Source organism: Chaetodon trifascialis, chromosome 17, assembly GCF_039877785.1.
Source record: "Chaetodon trifascialis isolate fChaTrf1 chromosome 17, fChaTrf1.hap1, whole genome shotgun sequence".
NCBI lineage: Eukaryota > Metazoa > Chordata > Actinopteri > Chaetodontiformes > Chaetodontidae > Chaetodon > Chaetodon trifascialis.
In genome coordinates, this window is record NC_092072.1 from 2782435 (window position 1) to 2798799 (window position 16365).

At 46.0% G+C, this 16365-nt stretch overlaps 1 protein-coding gene across 4 annotated transcripts in view; it reads right to left on the minus strand.

The window, feature by feature from the left end:
- LOC139345458 (uncharacterized) overlaps positions 1 to 16365 on the minus strand; it is a 41908-nt gene that overhangs the window by 1182 nt on the left and 24361 nt on the right. Inside the window, exons 3-10 of one of the 4 annotated variants that reach the window (XM_070984048.1) lie at positions 11693 to 11728; positions 9231 to 9327; positions 5849 to 6067; positions 5293 to 5433; positions 3798 to 3953; positions 3535 to 3701; positions 2326 to 2460; positions 524 to 661 (exon numbers count right to left, since the gene is read on the minus strand). In XM_070984048.1, coding sequence (XP_070840149.1) covers positions 524 to 661; positions 2326 to 2460; positions 3535 to 3701; positions 3798 to 3953; positions 5293 to 5433; positions 5849 to 6067; positions 9231 to 9327; positions 11693 to 11728 — 1089 coding nt within the window. Of the gene's footprint in view, positions 1 to 523; positions 662 to 2325; positions 2461 to 3534; positions 3702 to 3797; positions 3954 to 5292; positions 5434 to 5848; positions 6068 to 9221; positions 9328 to 11692; positions 11729 to 16365 lie in introns of all 4 variants that reach the window. The other 3 variants (XM_070984047.1, XM_070984050.1, XM_070984049.1) reach the window with 3 other exon arrangements.

Consider the following 16365-nt stretch of genomic DNA (forward strand, 5'->3'; position numbering starts at 1 on the left):
GTCCTCATTTAAATAATCTAACTGTCTCATCCTTTTTAATTGAGCGCCTTCATTTTAACTGAGGGCTGTGCTTGGTCCAGTTATCATTATTATTATTATTATTATTATTATTATTATCATTATTATTATTATTATTATTACCTTTATGTAACCAGGAAGTCAAAATCTCTTGTACAAGAGAGACCTGGCCAAGGTAGCAGCCAGTCAGAACATATTAAAATGCAACAAATACGACATATTAAACAAACAAACAAACAAAAAAACAATACAATATTCCAAAAGTTAAAAGATGACCTGGTTTTTGGTCATTTAAGATAAGAAATGTTAGTTTTTGCAGACAGCAAGAATAAAAATGGAGATGTAGAAAAAGGGAAAATAGACAAAGAATAAAATCAACTATATGTATGTACATCAAAGAGTAATAAAACAATGACGCCTTGAGAAGCACGGCTCAGTAAGATACGGATATTAAAATGTAGAAACAGTTCATGATCAAACCTTCGAGGTGAAGGAGGTAGCTCACCTTTGTCAGCTCCTCCTCTTCCTCGTCGTGCTGCTCAGGGATGTCTTCGGACTCGGGCTCTGGCTCCTCTCCGACTGTCTCCACCACCCCTCCGACAATATCAGCCATCTGTCCGCTCAGCTGCCCGGCGATCTCCACCTGCAGCCGGTTAAGTTTCCTGATTTAATCGCTTGTCTTTTTTTGTTGCGTCTTCCTTCAAACTGGAAGGTGATTGGTTAGATTACTAACATATGTTAAATCACAGACTGACGTCAGCTCAGTTTACGGTCACAGTCACAGAAAGAAAGAAACAGACACAGAAGACAGGAAGGAAGATGGATAAGCAGAGGATGAGCTCCTCTGTCGCCGCCACAGTGTGGTTTGCCTGTGCGGGACATCAGAGAGAAAGGACAGATACTTAGGAAGGGACAACACACACAGATGCTGAATCCAAATGCTTCGAGTCGTGAACTTGCGGACTTTACAGCATGCTACTCTGAAGAGTAAGACCGAGCAGATTTCGAGCTGTGCATTGTCAAACGTCATCAGGTCCGCTCTCAGGCTGTCATGCAGACTTCTGGCAGTGCTCCATGCAGATTTCCAGCCTGTCTCCTACCTTTCCGACTCCCCTGGCAGTTTCTCCCATCATTCACTGCACTACAGATGTGTGCTAAATATCCAGAAGACAGAAACAAATTAGCCAAACTGAATGTCAGACATGAAGGGAAATGACCAACAAAGCTGTTTCTGTTAGAAGACGCCTGAGAAATGACATCGAGACAGTATTACATGCATAATAACACACGCTGCAACTGTTACGATGACTGTTCTGTCACTCACTCCGTCTCATGATGACTGAAAGGACATTACTGTCCAGTCTGCCTGTGACTGTGCAGTCACGCAACCCCGTGCCCTGGCAAACTCTCAGCTGCTCTGTCAGAATATATTAAAGCTGGGGTGGAGAACCTCTGGACTCAGTGTGGCCTGTGAGGAAGCTCAGAAATACAAAAGAGCAACCAGTTTTTCAGGAATACAGAGACTAACTTAAGATAGTTGACTAACATTTCACATCAGTGCGTCACGGTGACTGTCAGTAGATGCAGAGTTTGGCAAGTCGAGAGTCATTAAACTCGAAACATGCAGGACTTGATGAGCTGTGAGGATAAATGCGCTTGGATGAGGTTAACAGCAGATTTCGGAGGCCCAGCGAGCTGCTTCCACAGCCCACATCCTGACAGACTGTGTTCTGGAGGCAGGTTTTGTGCTGAGCGAGCGAATAACTAAGAAGCTGAAACCTCATTCAGAGGGAAAGTCTGTGAAGTAAAACTGTTCAAAGTGTCAGTTTGTCTGGAATGATTCATAGAGATGAAGCCAACAGCATGAAACACTGAGCTGCAAAGCAACAACCTGCTACTGCGAGCAGCTTCAAAACGGACTCTCACAAAGACTCAGCTCCACTCGAGACTGTCTGCCTTAACCTGGAAAACCAGCTGCCAATACCATCATCATCACCATCATCATCACCATCACCATCATCGTCATCATCGTCACCATCATCACGATCAGACGCCAAAGAGAAGCAGTTCCAGCCATCTCAGAGGTGAGTGTGATGTGTGTGCTCTATAATTTAGTATGGACAGGGGCGTTGCCAGTGGGGGGCGTGACAGCTGCGGGACATGATAAGCTTCTCAGGTGCCCCACCCCCGAGTGTGGCCCTCAGAGGACGCTCTAAAACTTTAAACGCACCCCTCCCCCGGATTAAACTGTCATCCAGTCCGCAAACTCTGTAATCTGACCATTTGGATTCAGCAGGCAGTGCCTACGTGGTGCGCCTCGACCTGCGCCGCTCCCCACAGGTCAGCTAGCCGAGGGTGGGTGGGGGGGCCGAGGCTGTGGATGGTGCTGTTGGGAGTGGCCTGGAGGGAGTGGGAGGCACTGTGTGGCCTGTGGTCCATAGACTGCAGTCAGAGGTGGGAAAGGAAAGAGACCATTAATGATTCACCACAAAATCTGCCTCACAGATTTCCAAAGGCTTGGTTCGACTCAGAAGTAACTTGGTGAGTAATTTCTTGATGTTTAACTTTTTTTTTCTTGCAGATAAAACTTTTTCCACCCTCCACAGATTTAAAACACTCGCCAGAAACAAAAGACAAAGCTGTTTCTGTTCTTCTTCTCCAGCATTCAGCAGTGTCTGCCAGAGACTTGTGTAGGAGGAGAAGACTTTTGCCAGTTCTTTTATTTGTTTTTTGGGGTTTTTTTCCATTTTCTTCTCGTCTCTAATAATTATCTGCATCAACTTTTAATACCCCTTTGAGTCATGAGTGTGGTGCTGCAGGGAACAGTGGGAAATGTCTTATTCGTTGACTGATGCTCAGAAAATTGACTGACTGATTGAAAAGCTTTATCATAAATGAAATGTAATATTCAATAGCCTCATTCACACGGGAAGCCATATACTGTAATACACACAGTAAAGCTAACAAGTTAATTTCCACGGCGGTCTCGGTTCAGTACACCTTTTCTGCGACGCTCCCTGACCTTTTCCAGTTATTATTTCATAACTCTCAGTTATTTAATGAGCTCTGAGATGTACCAATGCAAGAACAGCCAGTGGAGCTGAAAAGGTATTTGGGTGTCACAGTTCATCATGACTCAGTTCATTCGCAGAAAACCTCCCAGCAGCCTGAGAGCTGGAGGCTGAAAACACCAATGAAAGCCGAACACAAGCAGCTCTGTGAGGCTGCACCACCTGCTTTTAGCACGTTAGCATGCTGACATGGGATAACTAGCTCCAGGTGTTTGAAGTTGAACGTTGACCTGATGATGGAGCTACATGACAAGTCGGAGGATCAAGTTTCTGGCTCAAGCGATTCAAAGCATTTCACTAAAAACCACAAACGCTTTGCTCTTACGACACAGTCTGAGATGCTGCTGCCTCTCTTGGTCAAATTTAGATCCCCAGCTGCTGTTGCTGGTAGGTGCCACGTCATTAGTAACACGCTGCGTAAAGGACCCGTTTCAGCTCTTCTGACCTGTTGGTACTGCAGAAGCTGCTGCTGCTGGTAGTGGTGAAGCTGCTGAAGCTGTTGGAGTTGGCTGTGCTGCTGCAGGGTGAGATGAGTCTGGTGCTGCTGGAGGTAACCCCCTACTGTCCCATCATACCCCTCACCAGGCGTACCCCCTGCTCCGCTGCTGCCACCTGGAACGACCACAAAACACTTTACCACAGCGCCCAACGCTCAGAGTCGCAGTCAAATGTTCAGACACAGTGCAAGAGAGAAGACTGAATCCTCGCCAGCAGCCATGATGTAGGAGCCTGCAGCGGGCGAGGCCACGCCCGAGGGCTGGCTGGTGATTGGGTCCCAGGCGTCTGAGGACGACAGGCAGTACAGGCCCTGTGAGACGTAGGTGTGAGGCCAGACATCGGCAGAGGAGTGGTGGAGCACCTGGTCTGTGGGGGCAAACACAGCAGGCGCCGGATTTTAGATAGTTTAGCAGCGATGCAAGCAAGTTAAAGACGAGATGCTCTCATGAAGCCATACGCTGGGATAAACTTCCTCTCATCCAATAACGACAGACTGATCCACCTTTAACAGCAGTTTGATGAGCCTACCTGGAGCCGCGTTGTTATTATAGAGAGTAATTCATGGAGGGCGGCTGAACGCTCAGAGTGTGGAGGAGAAACATCCCCTCAGACCGAACGCTGATATTAAGTCGCTTTTTAATCGCTGCTGTGGGTGTGTGAGCGTGCGTGTGTGTGCGCTGTGCGTGTGTGTCGGTGCTGCATGCTAGATAAAGCACAGAGCAGAGCCCATATGGTGTTGTTAATGAGAGCAGGGCTAAGTCCTTGTGCTAACCTACAGGGTCCCTCAGGGTTTGGACAGCGCTGTGCTAAACACCAGCGAGAACTGAGAAAGAAAGCGTTTACAGCGTGTGGAGGCGCACACACGACCTTTCAGACCAGAGTTTTCTTAGTTTTGAACAAGCAGAAAAAGCAGAAACGGCCACAGCAGTGCTTGTTTTGTTTAGATTATGCTGTTCCTGTGAGGTCGGATGGGGTTTTCCTAATCTTGCCTGAGCAAATTGCTCTCTTTTTATCATCCTATGTGCAGCTAAGCTAAACAGACATCTTACCACCTGAGGCTCGAACCACAAATCAGGATATGAGTTTGTTTCCCCAAACTGTTTTGTGCATTCAGCCAAGTGTAAAGTGAAATCCTCTTTGACTTCACTTTTCATGCAGTTCATCTCTCTATTTGAACACAACTCGTCTTTTAGATTTGGGCTAAATTCTCTTACCCGAGCGCTCGTGACACTCCATCACAATGTGTTCTGATATCTCAGAAATGACGGGCTGTCATCTGGATTTGTCATTTGGACGTTTTTGAGTAAGTGCCCGGTAGCAGTGAAAGGCAGAAATGTGCAGCTGTGTGCCTGCCCTCCAAAAGTCCTTTACAGCTGGTTGGCAGAATGACTGACGCGGCTGTTTTTAGTTTCCAACAGGGCTTTAATTTTCCCAAACTGTGCATCTACGCACATTAGAGAACAGAAGAGTTTAGTGTAGGGTCCAAAGACGGGACTGAGTGCGAGAAGCGTCGACACTTTCTAACCTGCAGTGGGAATGCAGTGCGTGTAGTTATGCTGTGAGTGTTCAAGCAGATGAGCTTCAGTGTGTCAACTGAATACAGCTCCCATACTTTCTGAAACCTCTGACTGGTTCCAGTAAACCCACACTAGAAGCACTGAGAGCTGAACCACGCCCGAGGCATTTGCAGACGAAGCTGCAGTACCTCTGCTGGTGATGCTCTCCTGGTTGACCTCGCTGAGATGAGCCACGCTGCCCTGGTTGGAGCCGGCCCCCATGCTCTCCCCGTCCATCGAGTTCCAGCCGAACAGAGTCGCCTCGGAGATCGCGAACTGCTGCATGATGCCTGAAGAGGGGATGAAGAGCGGAGTCACTGCCAGCTGATGTGCAGATGTGCAATGATAAAAGGAAGATCTTTGAACTCACTGAATCCCCGTCCCGGCTTTGCTGACACATGCAGATATTGATTACTAATAAACAAACAGGAGGTGACACACTGGTAGTCATGAACAAGGAGAAGCGGGATGTTTGGACGGGGCTGCGGAAAAAAGACAAATGTGTACCTAATCAAAAATGATTTGCCAGATGTGCCAGATGGTCTAGAACCGATTAAAGTTTCCAAACTTCAGTGAAGAAAAATGTTTCACCAAAATGAATATTCAAGAAAAACCAGGGTGATAACTCTGTCCGGGTTGGTCCATTTTGGGACACTCTCAGGATTAAGGCCAAAGACTCAAAGACTCAGCGTCACCTAGCCTCACCTGCAGCAAAGCGAGCCTCCTTCTCGCCATCGCTGAGGTCGCTGTAAGCGTCGTTCTCCATCCTCCTCTCCTTTTCCCTCTGCAGGTTGGTATGCCCCGCGCCCCCCATCGGCCCCGCAGATGGTTTGCCCCAGCTCTGCCATTCGATCATGTGGGCAACACGACCCTGCGCCATGGCGGTGGGCTTGGTCACTTTGTCCTTCATGGAGCGAGTCACACCTGCGACAGGTATGGGGGGGGCAGGAGGGGCAGACCAGGACATGCACACACACACACACACACACACACACACACACACACACACACACACACACACACACACACAAACACTGTCAAAACTACTTCTGGCCTCTGCAGCTGATGACACCTCCAACTGAGGCTCGGGGGGGGGATTGGGGGGTAGAATGAGGATGAGATAATGTGTGATGTAGAAAAACTGTTTTAATACATGAAACTATAATAAATAATGGTGATGGAGGAGTAAATATTATGGTATGGATGTATTCAGAGTGGGTATGAGGACATGATTGCAGCTACTTTGCATTAAAAATATAAAAATATTTTAATTTGCACTTTCAAATTTCAGGGTCCGTGCTGACGTTTTCATCTCACAGTTTTTCTTTTTTAGCAACAACCTGCTCCATTTTCACACTTAAACGCCGGCCAATGAGCTCTCCTGCTGGAGCATTCGGGGTTCAAAGCCTCGCCGAGGAACACAATAGCGGTTTTAATATTTATCTGCGGAGCGCGCCTTTAAATGTCTGCCTGCCACATCGACAGCACCCTCATGGAAACCTTTCAAATTTGTGGCTTTTCAGTTATTATTATCGCATGCTAATCATCAAAATGAGTCAGGCACCGCTCACCATCTATTCATATCAATCACATCATTATCTGCCGTTTTAGATGATAATGATGTGACTGATATGAATGAGCGGAGGATGCTTCGGAGCAGCAGTCGGACAGATGTCACACAGAGGAGAAGTCGTCAGCAGCGAGCGGCGCTTCGCCTCCCGAACGTGAGGCGACTGCACAAAGTTTGGCCTCGGAAGCAAAATGAATAATTACAAGATCTGCTGTCCACTTGGCGTTCAGGCAAAGATGTCTTTTTCTTTTTGTCTTTCCCGGTTCAACATATCAGCCTCTCAGGGATCTGAATAAACTGGGGTAATTATATGACTGAACGCACTATGAGTCAGGTGTGAACGGGTGAGGTCAGAGGTCAGGTGACGTGAACTAACTGGAACAACACATTGGACAGGCTGCCTGTGTGCTCCTTTGAGTTTGTTCAACTGAGCAGAAGAGGACGAGGATGACGGCTGAAACCCTGACAGACCCATATTAATAATTAAAGCCATTACTCATCTCCTGGTAAACAGAATAAATGAGATTCATTAGACTTGGCGTAATTAAAAACGTGTTACAGAGACTGAGAGAGGCAGAGGCAAGTAATCCTTGGGTGTAAACAGAACGCCGAGAAGGGTCCACCGGCAAGTCTCTGCCCAATTAAGATGCAAATACGGGATTCAAACTCGGCACATATACACTGAGTCAAGTGCTCGCAGAGAGGCTGATCGATAAAAAATTAAATTAAAATCAAACAGGCATGAATAAACAGAGACGGAGCTTCGGAAATTGCTCCCCCGGTCCAGGGGGCAAGTTACAGGCTGAGGTATAAATAGAAACAGTTTTTCCCCGTAGACAAAGAGAGCCAATCTCATTTGAAAATCAAACACTCCCCGCAGAGCCTAATTGGGGGATGGAAATAGGAATGGAAAGAATGGGATGAGGATGGGGGGGGTGCTGGGGGTTCTGGCTATCCAAAGGCTCAAAAGAAACAATGCTACACACTATTAAATGACACCGACAGATTTATTCAAAGTGCACCAGACACAACAAAAAGCACTTTTTTCACAGACACTGAGGTGCTACACTCACAAAGCACAGAGCGCTGCAGCCTGAAGCACAAAGCACAGAGCACAGAGGAGGCGCTGCTTCACAGAGGCCGGGCCACAGAACACATACACTACGTTTCCCAACGCGCCTGTGGAGATGCTTCGCTAAGTAATCAAAGTAAGTCGTCTCACTTACTTTAGCCTCTTTGAAATCAAAGATCTGATTGAATTTCCATCAATGACTCTGCGAAATGTGTCTGTCATTGACGTCTGCTGTTGATATCAATGGAAGAGAAGGGAAAGTAGGGAGTGATACAGGAAGGGGCACCCACAGGGGCGGCCATGTTGGTTCCAAGCTCCTCCTCCTCCTCCTCCTCCTCCTGCCCTAGAGTGAAGGTGTCTGTCGAGGCAAGGTTTCGTTTACAAAGTCCGCCGTTTACGGCGAAGGTGAAAAGATCATTTCTGGTTTGTTTTTTCAGACGAGTCTTTGGCCTCCAAGCAGCGCAGAAACCAAGTGAACGTGAAACCAGAGTTTTTATTGTACAAACGGTTTTCAAAATAAGAGCCGCTCCAGAATCAGAAGATGTTTCATTGGTTGAGTCAAACCTGGATCCTGGAATAACTGAAAAATCTCTGGTTTGAGTCTGACTTGAGGGAGCTCTGTTCACTCCCCTCATTTCCTGTTGGCTTTCTTCTTCTCTTGTTGCCCCAAAAAGTACAAAAAAAAAATCCCACTGCAGCTGAAGACTCTTTAACCTTTAACCTTGCAATAGGACTGACTTTGTGTCCAAAATGAAATTTTAAACCTTTTTGAAAATGATTTTTCATTCAATCACGTTTGTGATTCATGTTTTATTTTTTTCCATTTATAGACAATAATAACTACTACTAGTAGTGTGCATATTATTATTATTATTATCATTATTATTAAGATATTTGAGGACCACTCAGACGTTCTTCTGTCTAAACAGTCCAGATGTTAACGATTGAATTACTGCGTTCACGTTAGTAATCCACCAGCCGTGCGCTCTTGTATGTGTTTAAAAGGCCAGTGTTGTACATGACGCTGCAGCAAAGTTGGGTTTTAGCTTCATTCTGCAAAGCAGCCATACGGACCTCGACATAATGAAGCTAATGCTGAATGACTGATAACACTGATTAGATTGAAATGAAATCTTATTTTTAGCTTGTTTGTGTGCCTCATTTACTCTCAGTTACACGGAGCAGCTCGAGCAGATTCTGTCTGGTGATTACTGTCAAACCAAACCGCACATCCATCATTTGGCTGCCGCGCTGCTCAGGCACCAGACGACCATCTGACCAGCACGCGAGAAGAAACCAGAAATGATCTTTTACACAACAGGGAGAGGAAGGTCAGCCCCTGGAAGGTCTCAACAGCAACTTCACCCTCGACCCTCTGCGGAGCATGTGGAGGCAACATGGGGGCTGTTTTACCATCTAGCAGCACAGACACACACCTGACACACCTGTCAGAGAGGACTTAGCCAGGGCTCCGATCCCATAGGAGTTGGCGGGCTTCCTCTTGAGACGAGGCAGAATGGAAGTTGTGTCCTCCATGGACAACTAAAGAGAGGGGGGGGAGGTGAGGCGTGGACGAGAGAATGGAATAGGAGGGAGGATGTAGATTAAAGAAAAAGGAAAAAAACGCCAACGTGACAGGAACAATGAGAGAAGAAGAAGAGATGGAGAGAGGAAGATAAAGGAAGTGGAGAACAAGAAATTGAGGTGAAGAGAGCAGATGATTGAAGATTCAGAAAACAGTTTGAGGGAGGTGGAGGAGGAAGAGAGAAGAGGTTGTAGTGGAGGGAATAAGAAAGGGTTAATTATTTGAACACCTTGTAAACGTCTTACAGGGATCATTGATTGAAAAGACGGAAGCTGCTGCAGCTAAAAGGAAAAATGGACACTTAAGTGGTGATTCAGAAGCACTTTGAATGGACAACGGAGAGCACAGCAGCTGGAAACTGGCACAAAGTCATCATGAAAACAGTCATTAATGGATCTCGTGTTTTCACTGGTAAAATGTAAAAACGCTTATTTACAGAACAGAAAAGAAAGTAGCAGAGAGTGTGTTGCTTCTTTCGCCCGAGGACTCCTTTTCAGGGCAGCTTGAACTCTCTAGTTTAAGGGTGTCCCTCCCTCTCACTCTGCCTTCCTGCTCCTCCCAAACCATTATTGACCCTGACGTGACCCTATGAGTGGAAAAAGTCCAGGAGCTTGTGTGAAATAAAGGCAGCAATTTGAAGCGACAAGTGAAATCCCCCCGAAAACGACATAATCTGCTCACAGGGCCTCAAGTGTGACATAATTGTGTAATATTTCATCTTAAAATGACTCATTGAACGTACGCTGGACAGTGTTTGAGGACTGTTTTCTCCGCTCGTTGTGATACTCCACGTACACCCACCTGTACAGCAGCAGTACGCACGAGCAACCTGAAACTGCTTGTGTGCGTTCTACTGTACTTCCAAGCGTCCGTGCTCGTGGCGAATCAACCAGCAGACTAATGAACAGAGAACAGAGCCCGGCTCTTAACGAGGTCCCAGCAGCTAATTACAGTGGGAAAAACATGTGGACTCTGTTACACCGGGGACTGTGTGATAGATGTGATGTAATATTTGGAGTTAAACTACATCAATTACTACATAAAAGCAAGCTGATAGGATGTGGTTCCTCTGCGGTGTACAAACGCAGCATCAGCCTGTCTGCTGTATACCCCGTGCATGTAACCGTAACATTAGACGGTGTCGTAACACCGCAGCCGGGAAGTCTGGAGGCATACAGATGGAGCTGTTCTAGCAAATTCTCCTCCATTAGCGTTGTGTCCGCTCGAGCCTCCTCATCCTCACTTCTAACCCTGAAGTGGACATGCAGTGTCTAACAAAAAATATCTCAGATTTCCTTTTCTGTCACACTGTGAAATAACGGAGCTCTGGAGAAATGTCAACAGTTAGCGCAGCAGCACTGTTCGCTCTCATTGGTTAAATTTAAGCTGCAACAATGTGAGAAACCAACTACATGTAAGGTGGAAGCACCTCTGCAAAGCTTTTTAGCCTCCTTTAGCTCAGTTTTGGTTTTACGGCTGCTTTACTGAATGCTTCAGTCTCTCGGCTCTCATCAACCACATTAACAGGCTGTGGAAACCAAAGCGGAGCTAAAAGGAGAGTGAACGTTCGACTTGAATTTTGAGTTGAATGCTTTCGCCCTGTGTCTGCTAGATATGCAAATAGGGAACGTTAACCAGCAAAACACCAACAGTTTAGTTACTGCTGCAGGACAAAACTGACAAAACTTTCATTTGCCAGCACATTTGTTCGCATTTCACCTGAACTTTCAGTGCAAACTTGGTGCAGCTGGCTGCGAAAACAAACCACCAGCGTCGACCTCAAAGGCAAACAACGCTCCCTTTGGGTCAGCCAGGTCTTTGTTTAAGAGAACATTTCTCCAGACCCCTGCTGCTCGAAGCAGAAGTGTGTCTGTTTGAGATGATTTGTCTCCGGGCACATTTAGGTCAACAAAAGTCACATTGTGCTAATAAATTCTGCTGAAGGTACAGAAAGAGTTGAACAGCAATGCACTTCATCATGCAGCGCTTTCAGTGAAAACTGGGTACGAAGGCTTCAGCTGTGGATGAGATAAGCTTATTACAGCCTGTTATCTGTGACTCTGTATATATATGAAGCTTGCAGTACAGTAGATTAGCAGAGGGCCAAGAGAGGAGACGGACGGGAGGGAGAGTTTATGAGGAGAAAAGAAAAACTGGGGGAGAGGGAGAGGGAGAGAGAGAGTGGCAGGAAGGATAAACAAGCAGGATGTCAGCTTATGCACTCAAAGCACAAACTCAGGTAGTGGGTGAGTGATGGGGGGGGTGACAAGGAGAAGAGACTCAGGGGGGTGAAAAGAAGGAGATTTAAACAAGGAGACTTACATTGATTCCTTCCCAGGAAAACTCGGCACGGCCATGCTGAGGGAGGGAGGGAGGAGAGGGGAGAGAGGAGCGAGGGGAGGGGAGGAGAGAAGCACAGGTATAGCAAAGGCGGGAAGAGAAGAAGAAGAGCCTCACTCCTGAGTTACATGACTTTACAGGTTTACATTCTGGATGTGAGGCTGTCAGCAGTGAAACGTGTGAAGTCGCACTCTGTCAAGCATCCATGAGGCTTTTATTCTGACAGCTTCCTGTTTGAAGTGACCCTCGTAGTGCTCCGTGATAATCAGAGGAAACAGTGACGCGGCGTTTATGAGTTACATGACGTGTACGTGTGTGTAGCACTGCGTGTGTGTGTGTGTGTGTGTGTGTGTGTGTGTGTGTGTGTGTGTGTGTGTGTGTGTGTGTGTGTGTGTGTGTTTTCAGCTGCAGCGTCCCTTTGTCCAGCTATGCTGCTCAGTGTTCAGGTAACCAATGGATACCATTCAGCGGTGACCCTGTTGCCCAGGGCAACAACAAATCCGATGGGCGGCAAGACCTGGACACCATTTATTGTGTGTCCTCGTTAGCATGCACACACACACACACACACGCACACGCCCGATCATGCATATTCATCATACTTTACAATAGACACAAAGACGGGGACATTTTGGAAACTGGACGCTGCAGAGAATTTAAATCCACTGCTGTCAAAAGGATTTTTGTGTTTTTATTTTTTAACATCAGGCCCTTCGTCGCGCTGCCCCCAAGATTTTCGCCGCCGGCGCTTTGAGCTCGTTAGCGTAGCCGCGACGCTCGGCGCCACAGATCACAGAGCGCGTGAGAGGTGAAACAGAAAACGCCCTGAACTTTATGTCAAAGTAAATGTCAAACTTTATCTCCTGTCCTCACCAAGCTGCCGCAGCAGTGACTCAAACAGATTTATGAAATGTGAACAATGTGATCTTTAATCTCTAAAACCTGTTTGCGTGCGCGGGACCGTGTCTCCAGTCAAAGCACTGCTTCATTATTATTATAATTATTCTTTAGCTGAGCCTTTAATTCAGAACCCTTCTTTGATATAATGTGACATTAGTGGATGTAAAGAGTCAGATTTTACTTTCATGCTGTGGTTTAAACAATTATATTATCTAATTTTAACCTGCACATCAGCATTTATCGTACACGTGTTCTTCAGTTACCAGAACAACTGTCAACCTGACAAACTCAACAAACTCCTCCACCCACTACTGGACTGAAACGTCACTTTCAAGAGAGACGTTGTGCGATTTCAGATGACTAAGAGGTGGATTTTTACAGAAAAATCCAACCTTGTGTCGCCGCTCAGGGGCATCGTTCATCACTGTGTGCTGGTGGCTGCTCAGAGAGAGGCGTTAAAGAGAAAATATCAGAGGAAAAGTACGATGGAACAGGTCAGAAGCCTTTTTGTATAGTATTATTATTACTTGCAGGATTGGCTATGGACATAAAGTCATCTGTGGAAACAAACCAAATAATAAAAATGCTAATACAGTAATAACAGCTGGTGGAAGATAAAGCAATAAGAGAATAAGAGCAGAAAGCAGCGTAGCAGCCCTGATAAAATATTAAGACGGAGCCCGGCCTCTGTATTTATTCATGCCGTAATCAGCAGAAAGTCTCGAACTGGAATATCTACATGAATGAATGAATGTGAATTTGGCTCTGGCTTGGTTTAAGGCCTTATTTCCCTGATTAACAGTTTCCGTCTGGTGTCAGATGCAGGAGACGGTTAGCAAACTGAACGCATGGGCGAGCCAAAGCTGGAAGCCAGAATTAATTGTGTCTTTCTGCGGGCGCCTTTCACTGCCTGCGAAGCGTCAGTGTAATATTCATGTCAGAGATGTTTATTTTCATGACAAGTGAATGAGGAATAAGAATAATCCTCCGCTAACAAAGCAGCCCCTGAGATGGCGGAGGGATTTGCACGAGTCACCCGCCGCCTCGTTGGATTTTTGACAAGAACAGAGAAAGATCCAGAGAATCGCTGAAAAGCTGCAGTAACATCCACACCTGAGTCAGAGAAAATAAACCAGGGAATAACTTTAACCTTCACTTATTCTCCTGAACAAACATGTTAATAACCACTGAGACTCGAGCTGACAGACAAACTGAGCTGATTGAATGAGGGTTTGTTTAACCTCAGCTCACAGAGGAGCTGCAGGAGTCGTGCCTTTATTATTCTCAAAAATAATGTGTTTGATTATTGCTCGGAAGAGAAATATACTCAACGACAGCAGTAAATTATTTAGATGATAATGTGTTCGGTGTGAGAGGGACGTCGAGTCGGCCGTGAATCCCTTCAGTGTTTCTAAAACACTGTGAGCTTAAAAAGATCAAATAGAGATGTTTGTATCAGCTTCTCATAAATCACCCTTTAGTTGTATCTCATGACTTTATTTATGGTTAATAACGGTTTCACTAATGCTTCATAGAAATAACATGAATAAGAACGTTTGGGTTGCCGGGTTGTGAGAGTTCAGCTGGCTCATACCCTCCTGAAATCTTTTTAGCTCTTTAAATGTGTTCGTTAACAACGTGATAAGGTTTACAGCTAAAGCCACGCTGTTAGCTCAATGCTAACATCATTACATTAACATGCTCTCAGTGAAAATGCTAACATGCTGATGTTTAGCAGGTAAAATCTTTGGCATATTAGCCATCTTAGTTTGTCATGATTAGCATGCTAACAGTTGCTAATTAGCTTCAACATAAAGTCCATGTTAAAGTGTTTGAATACCCTCACCCCTCCCTTTCCAAAGGGCTGTTGAACACAGCAGCCTTCATGTCAGTGTAAAACCTGAAAGGGTTTTGATTTGTCCTTTCTGGGCTTCTGTAGAAACATGGCAGGCTCTGTGGAAGAGAACCCACTCCTGAAAACGCAACGATTCGTGCTCTCAGAGATTATATGCTAACATGAAAACATACGGCTGAATATTATCTTATATTTCTGCCGATAAATCCTGCTGAATCCCTCACACTCCTCCTTTGAAGTGATGAAGATGAAAGTCAGGGAGAAACTAAAGTTTTTACAGTTCATCCTGAGGCCTTTCATTAGGATTCATCCTCAGAGGACCACGATGTCACTGCCGACCGTCCGGCCCTGCCGTCACGCTGCTAGCGTGGCTAAAACGTAATTTTCTTTCATTACGAGTCTGAGATTAAGAGTCCTGAATTCTCACCAGCTGGCCCGGCTAATCATTCAGTCCTTGCTATTGATCAACGACCCTGTTATTATCATTTTGTCCCGCGGAGCAGAAACTGCAGCTTCTGCTCTCTCAATTATCCGAAAATGCAAACGCGACAGGGTTCGGGGTCAGCGTGTAGCTCGCATAGAGAACTAACAATGTGTGTACAGGATGATTTATAACGGTCAAACGTCTGAGGAGACGCAAGCGGTTTCATCTCCGTCCTTGGACTGTGTGTGTGTGTGTGTGTGTGTGTGTGTGTGTGTGTGTGTGTGTGTGTGTGTGTGTGTGTGTGTGTGCGTGCGTGCGTGCGTGCGTGCGTGCGTGCGTGCGTGCGTGCGTGCGTGCGTGCGTGCGTGCGTGCGTGCGTGCGTGCGTGCGTGTGTTCTGAACACAGCTTACGTCAGAGGTCGCAGGATTTGGATTCAGACGCACCCCTCAGTGTGTGACTGTTAAGCTCTCGTGGTCAACCGAGGACAAAAAAATCAGGCGTCATCACCGCCTTTGTGATGTGTGCGCGTGTGTGTGTGTGTGTCTGTGCGCGTGCGCGTGCGTGCTCTTATTCTGCATTCAGACGGACATAAAGCGTAGAACAGCTGAGCTCTTCCCTACAGCCTCGTCAGTGGTGGATTTTCCTGAATGGAAGTGAGGCGTGTGCAGGCCGAAGCTCCAATCCGTTCAGCCGCGATAACGTTGGCGGTCTCTCCGTAAACTCGCAGCTCAGCGCTGAACTCTGTGCTCCGGCTGCTTGAATCGGCTCTTTATGCTGATGGAGTCGCACCTTAAAGCGTCTTTCTGAAGCAGACAGTTTACACAGTAATAACGTCTCCTATCCAACTGTACTTTTTCTATACCTGTTGATCCTGATCAGGGTCACAGCATGCTTAAGCCTATCCCAGCATGCATTGGGCCAGATGCAGAGAACATACAGTCAGCGCAGCGGCATGCAGCTAATCATCTGAGTACGTGCAGTGACTCCAACTGAATGTAAGCAAAACTTTAAACTTAATCTTATAATGAAAACAGGTGTTTGAAAGTAAAAACGTTTTTATCAGGATGAATCTGGATTTTTGTCTTTTACAACATTACAAGTTTAGAGGCCCCTTCGGTCAAAAGGGTCAAAGTTTATCAGCGGGACAATAAATCACATAAAGAAGAAAATAGTGCATATTAGAAACCAGCGATAGGGTTTTCTACGACGGCCAAGATAAGCAATTAATTTGAATATCAGAGCTGTGGGATGATCGCGCTTAAAGAGCTGCTAATCTTTAAAGAATTTCATTAGTTTTAGTGTCACAAATGTAGAAATTCATGGGAAATATTCAAATCCTGCTGTGGAAACATTAGTTTTGGCATGAAAATGGAGAATATTAATGAAACTGAAGAGCGGTGAAGTGTGTAGCAGCAGCTTTTGGTGTCATCTTTCAGAAACTCATTTGGAGTCTGAAACCCTTTATTGGGGAAAAA